Source organism: Vanacampus margaritifer, chromosome 12, assembly GCF_051991255.1.
Source record: "Vanacampus margaritifer isolate UIUO_Vmar chromosome 12, RoL_Vmar_1.0, whole genome shotgun sequence".
Taxonomy (NCBI): Eukaryota; Metazoa; Chordata; class Actinopteri; order Syngnathiformes; family Syngnathidae; genus Vanacampus; species Vanacampus margaritifer.
Genome location: NC_135443.1, coordinates 9,089,889 through 9,101,918, shown reverse-complemented (window position 1 = coordinate 9,101,918; position 12,030 = coordinate 9,089,889). Strand labels below are relative to the sequence as shown.

General features: G+C 38.8%; 2 protein-coding genes across 7 annotated transcripts in view; one reads left to right on the top strand and one right to left on the bottom strand.

The window, feature by feature from the left end:
- Nucleotides 1-412: 412 nt before the first annotated feature.
- Nucleotides 413-9,143, bottom strand: asrgl1 (asparaginase and isoaspartyl peptidase 1). Of its 2 annotated transcripts, none has more exons than XM_077582050.1 (7): nt 9,047-9,143; nt 7,858-7,975; nt 7,007-7,149; nt 5,542-5,696; nt 2,809-2,930; nt 1,797-1,907; nt 413-1,107 (listed from the first exon to the last, which is right to left on the bottom strand). In XM_077582050.1, the coding sequence occupies exons 2-7, from the start codon at nt 7,916-7,918 to the stop codon at nt 896-898; spliced, it is 804 nt and encodes a 267-aa protein (XP_077438176.1). In that variant the 5' UTR covers nt 7,919-7,975; nt 9,047-9,143; the 3' UTR covers nt 413-895. The 2 variants fall into 2 exon arrangements, with proteins under 2 accessions (XP_077438176.1, XP_077438175.1); XM_077582049.1 differs by having other exon boundaries at nt 7,769-7,975; nt 9,047-9,137.
- Nucleotides 9,144-10,974: 1,831 nt separating this feature from the next.
- rims1a (regulating synaptic membrane exocytosis 1a) overlaps nt 10,975-12,030 on the top strand; it is a 71,515-nt gene continuing 70,459 nt past the window's right edge. For 4 of the 5 annotated variants that reach the window (XM_077582733.1, XM_077582737.1, XM_077582736.1 and 1 more), the window contains exon 1: nt 10,976-11,811. In XM_077582733.1, coding sequence (XP_077438859.1) covers nt 11,660-11,811 — 152 coding nt within the window. In that variant the 5' untranslated portion in view covers nt 10,976-11,659. Of the gene's footprint in view, nt 11,812-12,030 lie in introns of all 5 variants that reach the window. The other variant, XM_077582735.1, reaches the window with a different exon arrangement.

The following is a 12,030-nucleotide window of genomic DNA, read 5'->3' as shown; positions in this document are numbered from 1 at the left end:
AGATGGCAAGTGTGAGCAAAACTGGAAATAAAATAGTACTGGATCAATAATAAGTTCCATGTTCAAACATCGTTGACTTAAGCCTTCCTTTTTGGAGTTTATATGTTCTCCCTGTACCTTGGCTTCCTCCCACATTCCAAAAACATGTACGATAAGTTAATTGACTACTAAATTGTCTATAGGTGTGAATGTGGGCGTGAAATGTAAATGTGCCCTGCACGGTTTACCTCAACTCTCACCCAATGTCAATTTGCATAGGCTCTAGCTCATCCAAGACCCAAATGAGGGCAAGCGGTAAAGAAAAAGGATGGATGTTGACTGTCTGGTTAAGTGTAGTAGCTAATATCTGAGATGTAAAGTTAGTTGACAAGACAGATTGTAATTGTGACTGACTGACGACCAGTTCAAGGTGACCCGTAATCTTATCGTTTATTATTTGTAGTCTGATGTAATAACATGTTTAATGTCAACAATATACCGGCATCTACAAGATTTACATCTAAAGAAATACTGTACTGTATTGCCAACCTACTCTCTATTCTGCAGTTGTTTACAGCAGCACCCTCTAGTGGTCGCAAACTGTAACCACCATCAATGTGATTAGCTGCAAAATTTATCACCAACGCAAAAGTGAGATTGCCTTCAATTTCAATCTACCGGTAGTTAACTATTTCATTAAAAATCACTGAGATCGTGGTGTTAATGAAAACCTTTAAATGTGATTTGATATTGTTTGTTCATTATATGGACATAATGCAACTTCCAAGAAGATAGTCCATGCGTGAAACCCTTTGGATAGAACTGGGGATGGAAGGATAGATAACCTTTTGTGAATAATAATTTCAAACAAAGAAATGACTATGGCAAATAACCCTGAGTGTTGTGTTTTCTCTCATTAAGATTCATCAATGCCTTGGGTAAAGTGTTCCCCAGTGTACAAGCCGTGGTGTAGGGTGTCTTTTTGGGCTGCAGCCCAGGCCATTTGACTACTGTTGAAGCGAGCAGCCCAATGACCCTGTGGATCCACTGTCACCACACCAGCCAATCCCTGCACTCTAGACTTCATGTAAGCCAGGCCCAAGTCAGACGCCGCCTCTACTGACTGACCTGGTGACAGAATGGTTCATCATCACAGCAAACACGAACATGATGGTTAGTTGACAGGTGGCCAGATGACATATGACATGACATTGTATTGAGAATATAATTTGTATCAAATACAGTTTCAGAGAAACTGAAATACATTTAATAATTTTAAATTCAGTTTTAAGTTTATTGGACTTCAGTTCCAAATTAATACATGCAAATTAGAATTGTACAATTCAGTTTCAGATTTTCAATGCAATGATTTCAATTAAACAATACAAATTCAATTTATGTAATTCAAATTCGGTTTTCAATGCAATTATTCAAGGTTAGCAAAATAACTGACTCAAATTCAGTTTCTAGTGGCATATATTTCATCCCATTTATCTTTGCCAAATGTGGTGCAAGCAACAATGACACCACATGAGTGTAGGTAAAGCCTGGAGAAACAAAGAATTGAAAAACAATAGTTCCTGTGCTATTATTATTATATATCACATTTGCCATTAAGTATCGCTGTTGTTATTGTTCATGCTGGCAGGGTTGAGTATAACAGTTTTCCTTCAAACATGCTGAGCTTTCAGTTTGGAAAATGTTGTTTTCCTAAAGGCAATATTTCGCGACCGGTTCTCATGTCGACACAAATATATAGTTTTTTAAATCATTGTTTTTGTAGATATGGATGTGTGTGTGTGCGTGTGTGTTAGTACCTTGCTCCATGTGAAACAGGATGAGTCTGGCCAGGGTAACCTTCATAATGGCCTCTCCATGGCCTGTGGTTGACACGGCTCCCACCTGATTATCAGCAAAGCCTCCACATCCTGGCACACATATAAACATTTACACAACTCATACTTCTTATCGCTTCAGTACTATTCCATTTTTGGCTAAAGAAGTCTCGTTTTAAAAAATTAAGCCACGTACAGTAGTTCCTTTTGCATAGCATTCACATAAAAATAACTTCTAAAATCATGGGTAAAAAGTGCTAGCTTGCAGTTTTCTCTTTGTTCATACATATGGGCATACTGCAACAGAATGGGACAAATAAGTCAAAAGTTAACAATTGTTTTGTTCACACTTGGCACAATTATTTAACTGCATGTGTAAAACACAGTTGTGCAAATTTCAAGAAAAAAGTCTGTATGGCAGCACTCATGTATCCAAACCTCAGCATGATATTAAATAATAATATTAAATATTAATAAATATATATGAATATTAATAATAATAAATTCATCTCATTTCCCCTTACTTTTACTTCCGCAAGTGAAAATGCACCTGTTTTTGGAGAGTATGTTGAAAGAAAACAGAGCACCACAAATCACTGATTAAGCAAGTAAAGTTGGCTCCACCTAACTTCAGTCATACATTAAATAGTAAACAACTGGCTGTTGTATCCATTTTAGAAAATCTTTAAACTGAAAATCTATCTATTATTTCCTTACACCCCAGGACTGAACTTAATTCATCATAGGCTTTATTATAGGACTTTGTACATTGATATAGAAATATATAAACACTGCATGTATGCGACTGTAAATATTAACATAAGTACATATGAAAATATAAATATATATGTCGGAGATTTAAATTATTTACTTCCCTTGTTCTTCGCTTAACCTAGTTAAAGAAAACCTATGCTTCAACACTTAAACACTTGTCCAACAATTGTAAGAAAGGTTGCACCAGTTATGCCTCATGAGCAAAAAACTGAAAACTAACCTATGCAGGGTGTATCACCCACACGTCCTTCCATCTTGTTCAGAATTCCACCAGTGGAAGTAGCACATGCTACATTGCCTTCGATGTCAACTGCCACAGCTCCAACGGTGCCCATCTTTCCCCTACACAACAAAACATGATCTCAGGATGCTTCATTTTATATATATATATATATATATATATATATGCTGGAGTTCATTCCTCAACCCTTGAGAATTTTCCCCCCCAATTCTTTATTTTACTCTCTTCCAAGTGTAAATATTAGTCTGCTCTAAAACTGAGTCTACTTGGTCCCACTCTAAATAGAGTCAAATTTACTCTACAGAATAGGCACACAAGGACAACATAACAAAACACAGATCATGACAGAAAGTAACTTGAGAACAAACTCAAACAAAAAACAACCTAAACCCAAACCACCATGATGGACGCAAACAACAAAACTAACCCAAGCCCAACCCAAACCATGACAGTGCGTACTTATTTATTTATTTATTTTTAAATTAGGAATTTAGAGGTACAAAGGTTTCCGCCCGATGACCGTGAAACTTCTGAACCTGCCTTGCCAATCATCAGATGACCTGCAAGTGTTTATTAAAGGGTAGGCCAGGTAAAATAAGGTCTGCCAAAAGGAGCAGATAGACGCCATTGACGTCAAGACCAGGAAGTTCCTCAAAAAGGGAGGGGTGGAGGGAAGAGCTAACAGTTCCAAGTGTACATGAGGAAAATGACACCCAGTGATCAACTGATAAATTAATGCCTTTGACCTCAGAATCCACATGATGAAGTGTAGAAGGAAAAGGAAACATTGTGGCAGGACAAGATCCTGAACAGCATTTTTCATCTGTGGTCAGAAGAGGCATTCTGTCACTCAGACAGAATCCCAGGTGCAGGCTGTCCAAAACACACTCGCATGAGTATGCAGGGTCTCATGATTTAAAGGGGTGGATTAGGTCACTTAAGTCCCCACGGTATGCCCGGACCACCCAACACTGGTTGATGGGTATACATAATGTCCGTGTCCCCCATCGAGTGGTATGTGCTCACTTGGTAAAACTTCCAAGCATCACAATGCATTAGAACAAATCATGCGAGGTCACATTCTTCACTTATTGGCCACAAGAATATAATTAGGAAGTTGTTGTATGGACTAGTGCAGGGTTTCCAAGTCCAGTACTCAAGAACCCTATCCGGCCTGTTTGCAATGTCTCTCTCCTCTAACACACCTGAATCAAATAATCAGGATCGTTAACTTATCAGGCTTCTGCTGAGCTTTCTGAGCTGATCATTTGATTCAGGTGTGCTGGAGGAGGGAAACGTGGAAAAACAGAGGACCGGACTTTGTGACCCCTGGAATAGTGAGTAGTAAGTGAATAATGTAGCACAAATAAACACAAAATGGAGAAAATTTGATGTTTATTAAATGCTAAAATTATTATCCAGATACTCTAGCCTAGCTGCAAAATACCAACAAATAACTGAATGCACTTAAAAAGCACAACTTGAGCATTATCCTCGTTGGCATGGTGACAAAAGATGTGTAACTATCAGACACCTAAAAAACACGAGGCAGCAAATATTGATCACGTATGTGGGAACAAAGTGCAAATATGCTAAACCCAAGACATGTCAATTACATCAACAGTGTAATCTGTGTACATAAAGATTGACAATGGTTGGCGCTATCAATAATACCTTGTTTCATCTTGTTATTTGGCAATGCTATCGATAATGTTGCATTGCTGCAATCAACACTAACTGCATCATATAATACAAAAGAGGAAGTGGCAATGGCCGTTTCTAGATCATTTTTGGGGGTGCTCAAGCACCCCTAAATTGAATCCCCGCATCCCTAAACCCTAAGACATTATTAATTAGTTGCTTTTAGTTAGTTTTTCCCTTTACATGCTTTTTAAGCAAGCTAGAAAAATGTATAACCATACAGTTGAAATGCAACATTTTAATTGCAATTGCATGTATGTTTTGTAGAGAGTAAAGCTGTATGGCCCAAATTATTTGTGTTAATTGTGTCAGCAGAAACATCATCAATAAACAACAGTTATACTTAACTTGGACCTAGAGACACTATGGACTCTGGACCGGTCGCCACTCAAGCATTGAACTATGGCTAAGGTATAGGCTATTTTTTCTACATTTGAATTGTGTGACTAAATTAGAGTCAAAATAGAGGAAAATATATAATTGTCATTTCTTCGTTTTTGAAAGGAAAAATGTTTAGGGGTTACAACTGGCTGTGAGGAATTAGCAGGGATGTGGACCCAAACACATGGAAGGTGGCGAGGTAGGGGTGCTAAAAAAAAAGTTGTTTAATTTTTTTTTAAAAGAAGAAAAGAAAAGGCGAACAATGTACATGAGTAATCTGAAAAATCACAAAAATCACCAATGTCCAAAAACAAGATTCAAAGTAACAAACAAATCTCACACGGTAGCAACACAACGTAACAACGAACATGACATAGACAATGAACCGATGAGTCCTGAAAGAAAGCAGGAAAAAAAACACACAAACTGACGAAACACCTAGACAAGACATGACTGAGGTAGCTGATTGGATGACACAAGTGACCGGGGATGACAGGCACAGGTGGACACAATAAAACTTGACGAGTCAGACAATGGCAGAAGGGACTCAAGGAACACATGACAACTAAAATATAACCAAAACCAAAAGCAACAAACACGGATCATGACAAGCGTTATAACCTAACTTACATTTGGCACTCCACAGGGTTGGCATCATGCGCCAGGTTTTTTTTCCAACGCATTCGGGAGTATTCAGTGATGAGAGATTCTTGGGGCACCTCAGGGAAACCCATGTCCCGAGCAAACTGATTAGCACCATGTGCTGTCAGACAATTATGAGTGGTCTAGGATAAAGATCAAATATTGAAAGAGATTACAAATTTAATTTTTTGCATCATTAAAATGACTTATGGTACATGTCATTTTAAATTTGTTTAATATTTTCATGAGTCCACATGAGATGGGTCTACAATATTCCGACTGAAATGAGTTCAGGAGTTTGGAAAGTAAGAACGGAAGTTACCAAAAATTAAATATGTATTGATAATATTAAATTGATAATTAATCATTGTCCATTAATTACCAGTAAATACATAATTAACCAGTGTCCATTAATCAATTCAGTTGACTTATCACCTTGTTAAAATAATGGCCTATGATATATTTTGACCAAAAAAACAACAAACATTTTTTGCCTTCACATCTCCTCATGATGCAGACCAGCTCTGCTAAAATTGGCCAAATCCTTAATTAAACACATCTTTCAATACAACCCCTGAAATGAAATTATTAATAAATATTATATAATCAGTTTTGGTTCATTTTTGTTTTGTTTTCTGAAAAAACCCCCCGACATTATTTAACTCAATCACTCCCGGCCTTTACACTCCCGGCTGTTTTCCTGGATTTTGAGTAATTTTGCAAGGCCCACAGAATATTGTGTTGTATTGCTATAAAAACACGAAACCTACCAAAACAAAGATTAAAGTCTCTTCTTTCATCAGGAAAAAAATGTATATTTCTATTTGTTTCCGTTTTGCAGCAATTAGCATTAGAATATAGCTAAGTTTAATCTTTATTCACAAATCTATTTAGAATTCTGAGTAACTACGGGTTTTTTCAACATGGCCCTGGTTGATCTCTTATACTCTGCTGCTACATGCTGGCCGTTTGTGTAATACTACCATTTCTTCAACCGTTCTTTGCAGTTGAGTGGCTGCATCAAAGCATTCTGTATGCGCTCTAGCATAAAAAAACGTTAAACAAAAACTATAAATACGTCTTTGGAACACTTAAAACATTAAACATTTATTTATTATTTTTAGTATTTATTTGTTTTGGGGTGCAAATGAGTTAAAGGAAGGTGACGATAATATGTGTAATCAACCTAAATAAATCCTTGAAGAACCAATTTATATCTTTCATGGTATTTTTAATTGTACTGTATTCGTTTTTACCTCTCATAGAAGCGTGTGAGCTCGATGAAATGTATATATAAAGAAAGTAACTGAATCTTAAGTTGGATCAACTAAGAACTTGTGTGATTGGTTAATAAGTGAGGGGTGAAACCGAAAACTGGATTCTGTAATGACACTGGAAGAAAAAAAAAAATCATCATGTTTATAAAGTGTAAAAAATCACATTGTTTATTTACCTTGTCCATTACAAGCCTTGCTAGTTGCACAGGGTTGGCTATATTGCGTACAGCAGAGACAGCACCACTGGCCAATGTTTTCCCATCCATCACAATGGCATCCATCTCCACGTTCCCACTGGTGGTTAGCACTGACCCACACCCTAAAAAACAACCCTCGATAAATAAACAGAATCTAGGCAACTTTGCAGAAGTGGGAGGTGGCTTCATTAAAAGTGTATGTAAAGTATATGCTCTTCCAATTACCTAACTTCTGATAATGGAGTTAATCTATATAAGTAGCTATAATTCTCTCAACATAAATTAATTCATCAAAGATGATAGTTGAAGAAGTTAGTAACTGCTCCAATTTCAAATTTGTTGTAAACAGGCAAACAATCAATTTGGTATAAAATAAAAATAAAACAAAGTTAATACAATTAATGCCTATTATTTGTTCTCTGCTCTTCAGTGGCAAACCATGCTGCGCCGTGCTGGATGTTTCAGCGGACCGAGAGCGTTCTGTTTTATATGCTTTGGGGGCTCGTGACAATTTGATGGCTGAAAGTAGACTAAAAAACGCTCACGCATGTGGTGTAATCCCGGGGTAAACTTTACCCCTGCTGAAATTTGTTTGTTGTTTGAAATTTGTTTCAAGTTGGGCTGAAAGTGGTGTAATGGCGTATTTTTCAAAGAACATTTTGGATAAATTATTTGCAGGGCACACAACTTTTTGAGTCCCCTGTGTCTCCCTGAGGGAACCAAAAATGTCAGTTACTTCACCTGCATTGAAGCTGGGGTTATTCTCCAGCTTGGTCACAGCCTCAACCACAGCATCCATGCTGCTTCCCCCACTCTGGAGGATAACATACCCGGATCGAGCAGCTGCGCAAACTCCAGCCTTGGACTCCTTTGATTTCTCACTTGGGACATAGCCAGCCCCTCCTTGGACCACCACTACAGGCAGCATGTCAATCACCTCTGCAAAAGCTGGGGAGAGAACAAGTAGAACATAATGTAATTCATAGCACCATTTGTAATAGTAAAAAAGGGAATATTTTCTCCGTCTACATATTACAAAGGCACTGAGAGTATCTGTCAGATGAAATATCATTATCTTTTTTTCATATTTTGTTCCCCTGAATTAGGCAGTACATTTTTGATACAGAGGATGGATGGATGGTAAAGCAAATAGCTCCGCATTTTGAAAGACATCCCTGAGGCGTGTGTAACAGGTTTCTCTCTTTCAGAAAGTTAAACTGCTGACATGCATCATCAAATAATAGAACTTTAAGTTTGCTGAAACTGAAACCAATGTAATTATAAAATATAAATGTAGTGACGAAACGAAAATGGTCACACTGGTCAGATCAAACTGATGAATTATAACAACAACCAGAAATCCCCTTAAACAGCAGCCAGCACGTTAAACACGTTAAGCAAGTTAAAGCAGTAGCATTTCCAAACACGAGAAAAGAAAACTCATTAGAATGGTAAATAGAGTGCAGTAGCGCTTTATTCTACACCATGGTGTCCAAATTCTCGTTCACGGTTCACCGATTCACGTACAAAGGAGTGAAAAACGGAGTCAGAGAGACCGCAGGTTGGAGGATATAACAGGCTGCAACCTGTGATAGCTACTACTTCGAATTTTTTTTTTCTTTTTTTCAAATGCCGCGTTTAAAAGTCTTTACCTTAAAAATATACCACAAACTGGGAGAGAAATAAAATATGGCATACGAACTAGCTAACAATGTTGTTATTAGAGCAAACGTATATATATATATATATATATATATATATATATATGTATGTATATATATATATATATATATATATATATATAAACAATTGTACGGCTACAATAATTTGTGAATCTAAATTTAAATTGACTAATGTAGAAAATTATTGCTTTTCAGGCAGAAAAGGAAAGGAGGGCAAATATGCAGACATAGAAAGCATTTTAGGTACGAATACGATTGCATCAAAAAGGTCATGTGACCAGAATGTCTTATTTATAAATCGTACCATGTTGTAAAGGAATAAAGCAACTATACTTACAGAAAGGTATCTTGATAATATGGATACTCGTGTGAAAACTTGCACCGCCTGCTTTTCTTACTCTGTTTTGTTCCTCCTTGCTCAGCAAATAAAAAAATCACTTTGGCGCTTAGGTCGAATATAAACCAACATAGAAGGTGCATGGCGCCCCCTAACGGAAGACATATTACACCCTCCAGAAGCTTACAGTATAAATGATCGTCTTTCACCCTCTCTATCTCGTCTTTTTTTATTATTATTATTTCAAAAAATATATATATATTCCCCCTCTCTATCTCGTCTTTTTTTTTGGATTATTATTTAAAATATATATATATATATATATATATATGTATATTTTTATTTATTTATTTCAGTCATTGTAAAAATGTCACAACACAATAATGAAGTAAGGGTGATCTCGCAATATTTTACTTTTACTTGCAATATTTACTTTCAAATTGTCTATTCTACGTGAAATCTGGGCTTGTTTCATTGGATACAACGCTGAAAGGAAACCGTAACTTATTCTGTTGTATGGATAGCAACAGATGTATTCTACCTTTTGCCATGTAATGGAGGAACATGCCATTGCTCTGCCTGTATCGGCAGTACATCACTGGCAGATGAAAAAATCTATATTTATAATTAATTAAAAAAACATTTTTTTTAACATATGTCCCCCTTATGTTACATTAAACAGTTTCCAGCCGCACCCCTGATGATCTCTCATATACATAGCAGACTTTATTGAGATTCAGAGTTTGGATGAGATTGGATGAGTGATCTCCGCGTACTTCGGCCTCCTACTGGTTTCCAAAAACAATCATGCTAAGTTAATTGAAGTCTTCAATTTGAAGAAGTTGACCCTAGACATGAGAATGTCAGCAATAGATGGTTGTTTGTCTATATGTGCCCTGTGATTGACTGCTGACAAGTCCCCGATGTGTACCCCACCTGTAGTCAACTGAGATAATATCAACACTGGAAAACTTTTGATGATTTTAATGCTCTGTTTGATATGCAAAATGAGACACTGTAATAGAGTGTAGTCTTGTAAAAAGAGCCCACTTTATTCAATGAAGTTTGACTTTGGTGTTTACAGCATTATAAATCTGGTGTGAAAATCTAATTTTAGTATTTAAATGAAATACGTACTTTAAAGGAATATCATTACTATGGAAGTTGTGTTTTCTAATTGGCATTATAGTGATATCAAATAGTTGCACTGCCCCCTCCTTATCTTGAATAGCCGCTGACAGTGGTGAAATTATTTACAACAAACACTATCTCCGTTGGTATCCCGTAATAATTGCACACAGACACCAGCCATTTAGTGTCGCAATCCCTTTGTCATTATTCCTCATGTCCCTGATTGCATTTATCACTGTTTATAGCTACATTTGTTGTATTATCTGTTGTTCCTGATCTCTGTGAGTACATTACTGTATGCGTTTTAATGTGTTTGTATTATTTAAAAACTTAGTGCCATAGTGTTATAAAAACATGCCTAGGGAGTATTAAAATTTGATATGTCTATATCTCGGATTTCACTTTACTTTGCTCCTGTGGACTTTGCCAATGTATGTTGTGCTAGTTTGCATGCAAATGACAGGAATTGTTGAATACAGTGATGCCCCTTTACAGGATTCCTAAAGTTGACCAATCAGACAAAGGTGTTATCTTGCTGGGGACGTTTAAGCCTTAAAGAGACAGGAACCAAGAGAGCGTTAGATGATTGAGCAGCCTACAAGAAGTTAATAATTTAAAAAGAAAAAGGTAATTCTTTGGTTGACTTTATATTGCAGATATGCTTTGCTTTATGCGGAGCCTCAAATTAAAAACGAAACACTTGAATGTTATTGTTAAGTAAATGTACTAACTGAAGCTGTAACATAGTCAGTTGGGGGCGGGAAAACCTGATATCTCGCCCCTGAGGAAACCCTTTATTTTGATACGTGCGACAGGCTGCCGTGAGCGCGCATTTTCCCGGCGAGTGGAGCCCCCCATTCTCAAATTAGGGCGGCGCGTTCCTGCTGCAAGAGAAGTGAACGCGCTTGAGGGGCTGCGGTCCCATTGACGGCTCTGTCTCCTTGACAGCAGCATCAGCATCAGCAAGAAGTGTCTGCCTCGCCTTGCAGCGACGCAGCCAGGCCAGTGGTCGAGCGGAGACCAGACCGCCTTCCGTCGCCACCTCCCTCTCCTCAGCTCTGCTCGGCCGGAACCCGGATCATCCCCGTGTGCCAGCGTCCGCACCGACCGCCGGAGAAATGGGCTCCCCGTGAAACAGAGGTGGTGGAGGGGAGAGGCGGGCGGGTGGGAGGGTGGTGGGGGTTCGACACCGGAGCTGCAAGAGGGAAAAGGAGAGGCAATAACGGCAATCCGGAACATTGGCGCCACCACAACCACCATCGCTGTCACAGCTACTATCACACCGCCGCCGCCGCCGCCGCCGCCCTCGCCGCTGCCGCGCCGGGTGCCTCCCCCCAACCGCCATGGGAACTCCGCATCAGTCGCTCCTTAAACTGCTTCATCCGCGGGCCATGTCGTGATCCGTGGGCTCCGCCAGCGGGTTTTCGTGATCCGTGATCCCAATCGAGGGGAAGGAAGAGGAGGGTGGTGGTGGTGGGCAAGATGTTCGCCTCAGTAGGCCCTCGGGGTCCACCCGTCGCTCAGGCCATCCCAGAGCCCGACTTGAGCCACTTGACTGAGGAGGAGAGGAAGATCATCATGGCCGTACTGGCTCGGCAACGGGAGGAAGAAGCAAAGGAGGAGGCCATGCTAAAGTAAGCTAAAGAAAGATTGCCGTGTGAGTGTGTGTGTGTGTGCGCGCGTGCGCGTGTGTGAGAGAACTCCTCTTCCTCAATTGTGTAACTAGTGCTTCAGCATCAGTACCACGTTAGCGCTCTTTTCTTCCGTATCTGACCATGCATGTGTTTATATTTGTGTGTGTGTGCATGAGTGTGACTGCTTCTCTCTCTCTTTCTCTCTCTCTCGAACCCCCC

Excerpts from the sequence above, each read along its gene's own strand:
- asrgl1 (XM_077582049.1), bottom strand. The coding sequence starts at position 7,955 with ATGCTGCCTGTAGTGGTGGTCCAAGGAGGGGCTGGCTATGTCCCAAGT. Across the intron at positions 2,931-5,541 it reads AACCCTGTGGAGTGCCAAAT|GGGAAAGATGGGCACCGTTG; the intron begins GTAAGTTAGGTT and ends TTTGTTGTGTAG. Across the intron at positions 1,108-1,796 it reads CCTGTTTCACATGGAGCAAG|GTCAGTCAGTAGAGGCGGCG; the intron begins GTACTAACACAC and ends TTCTGTCACCAG.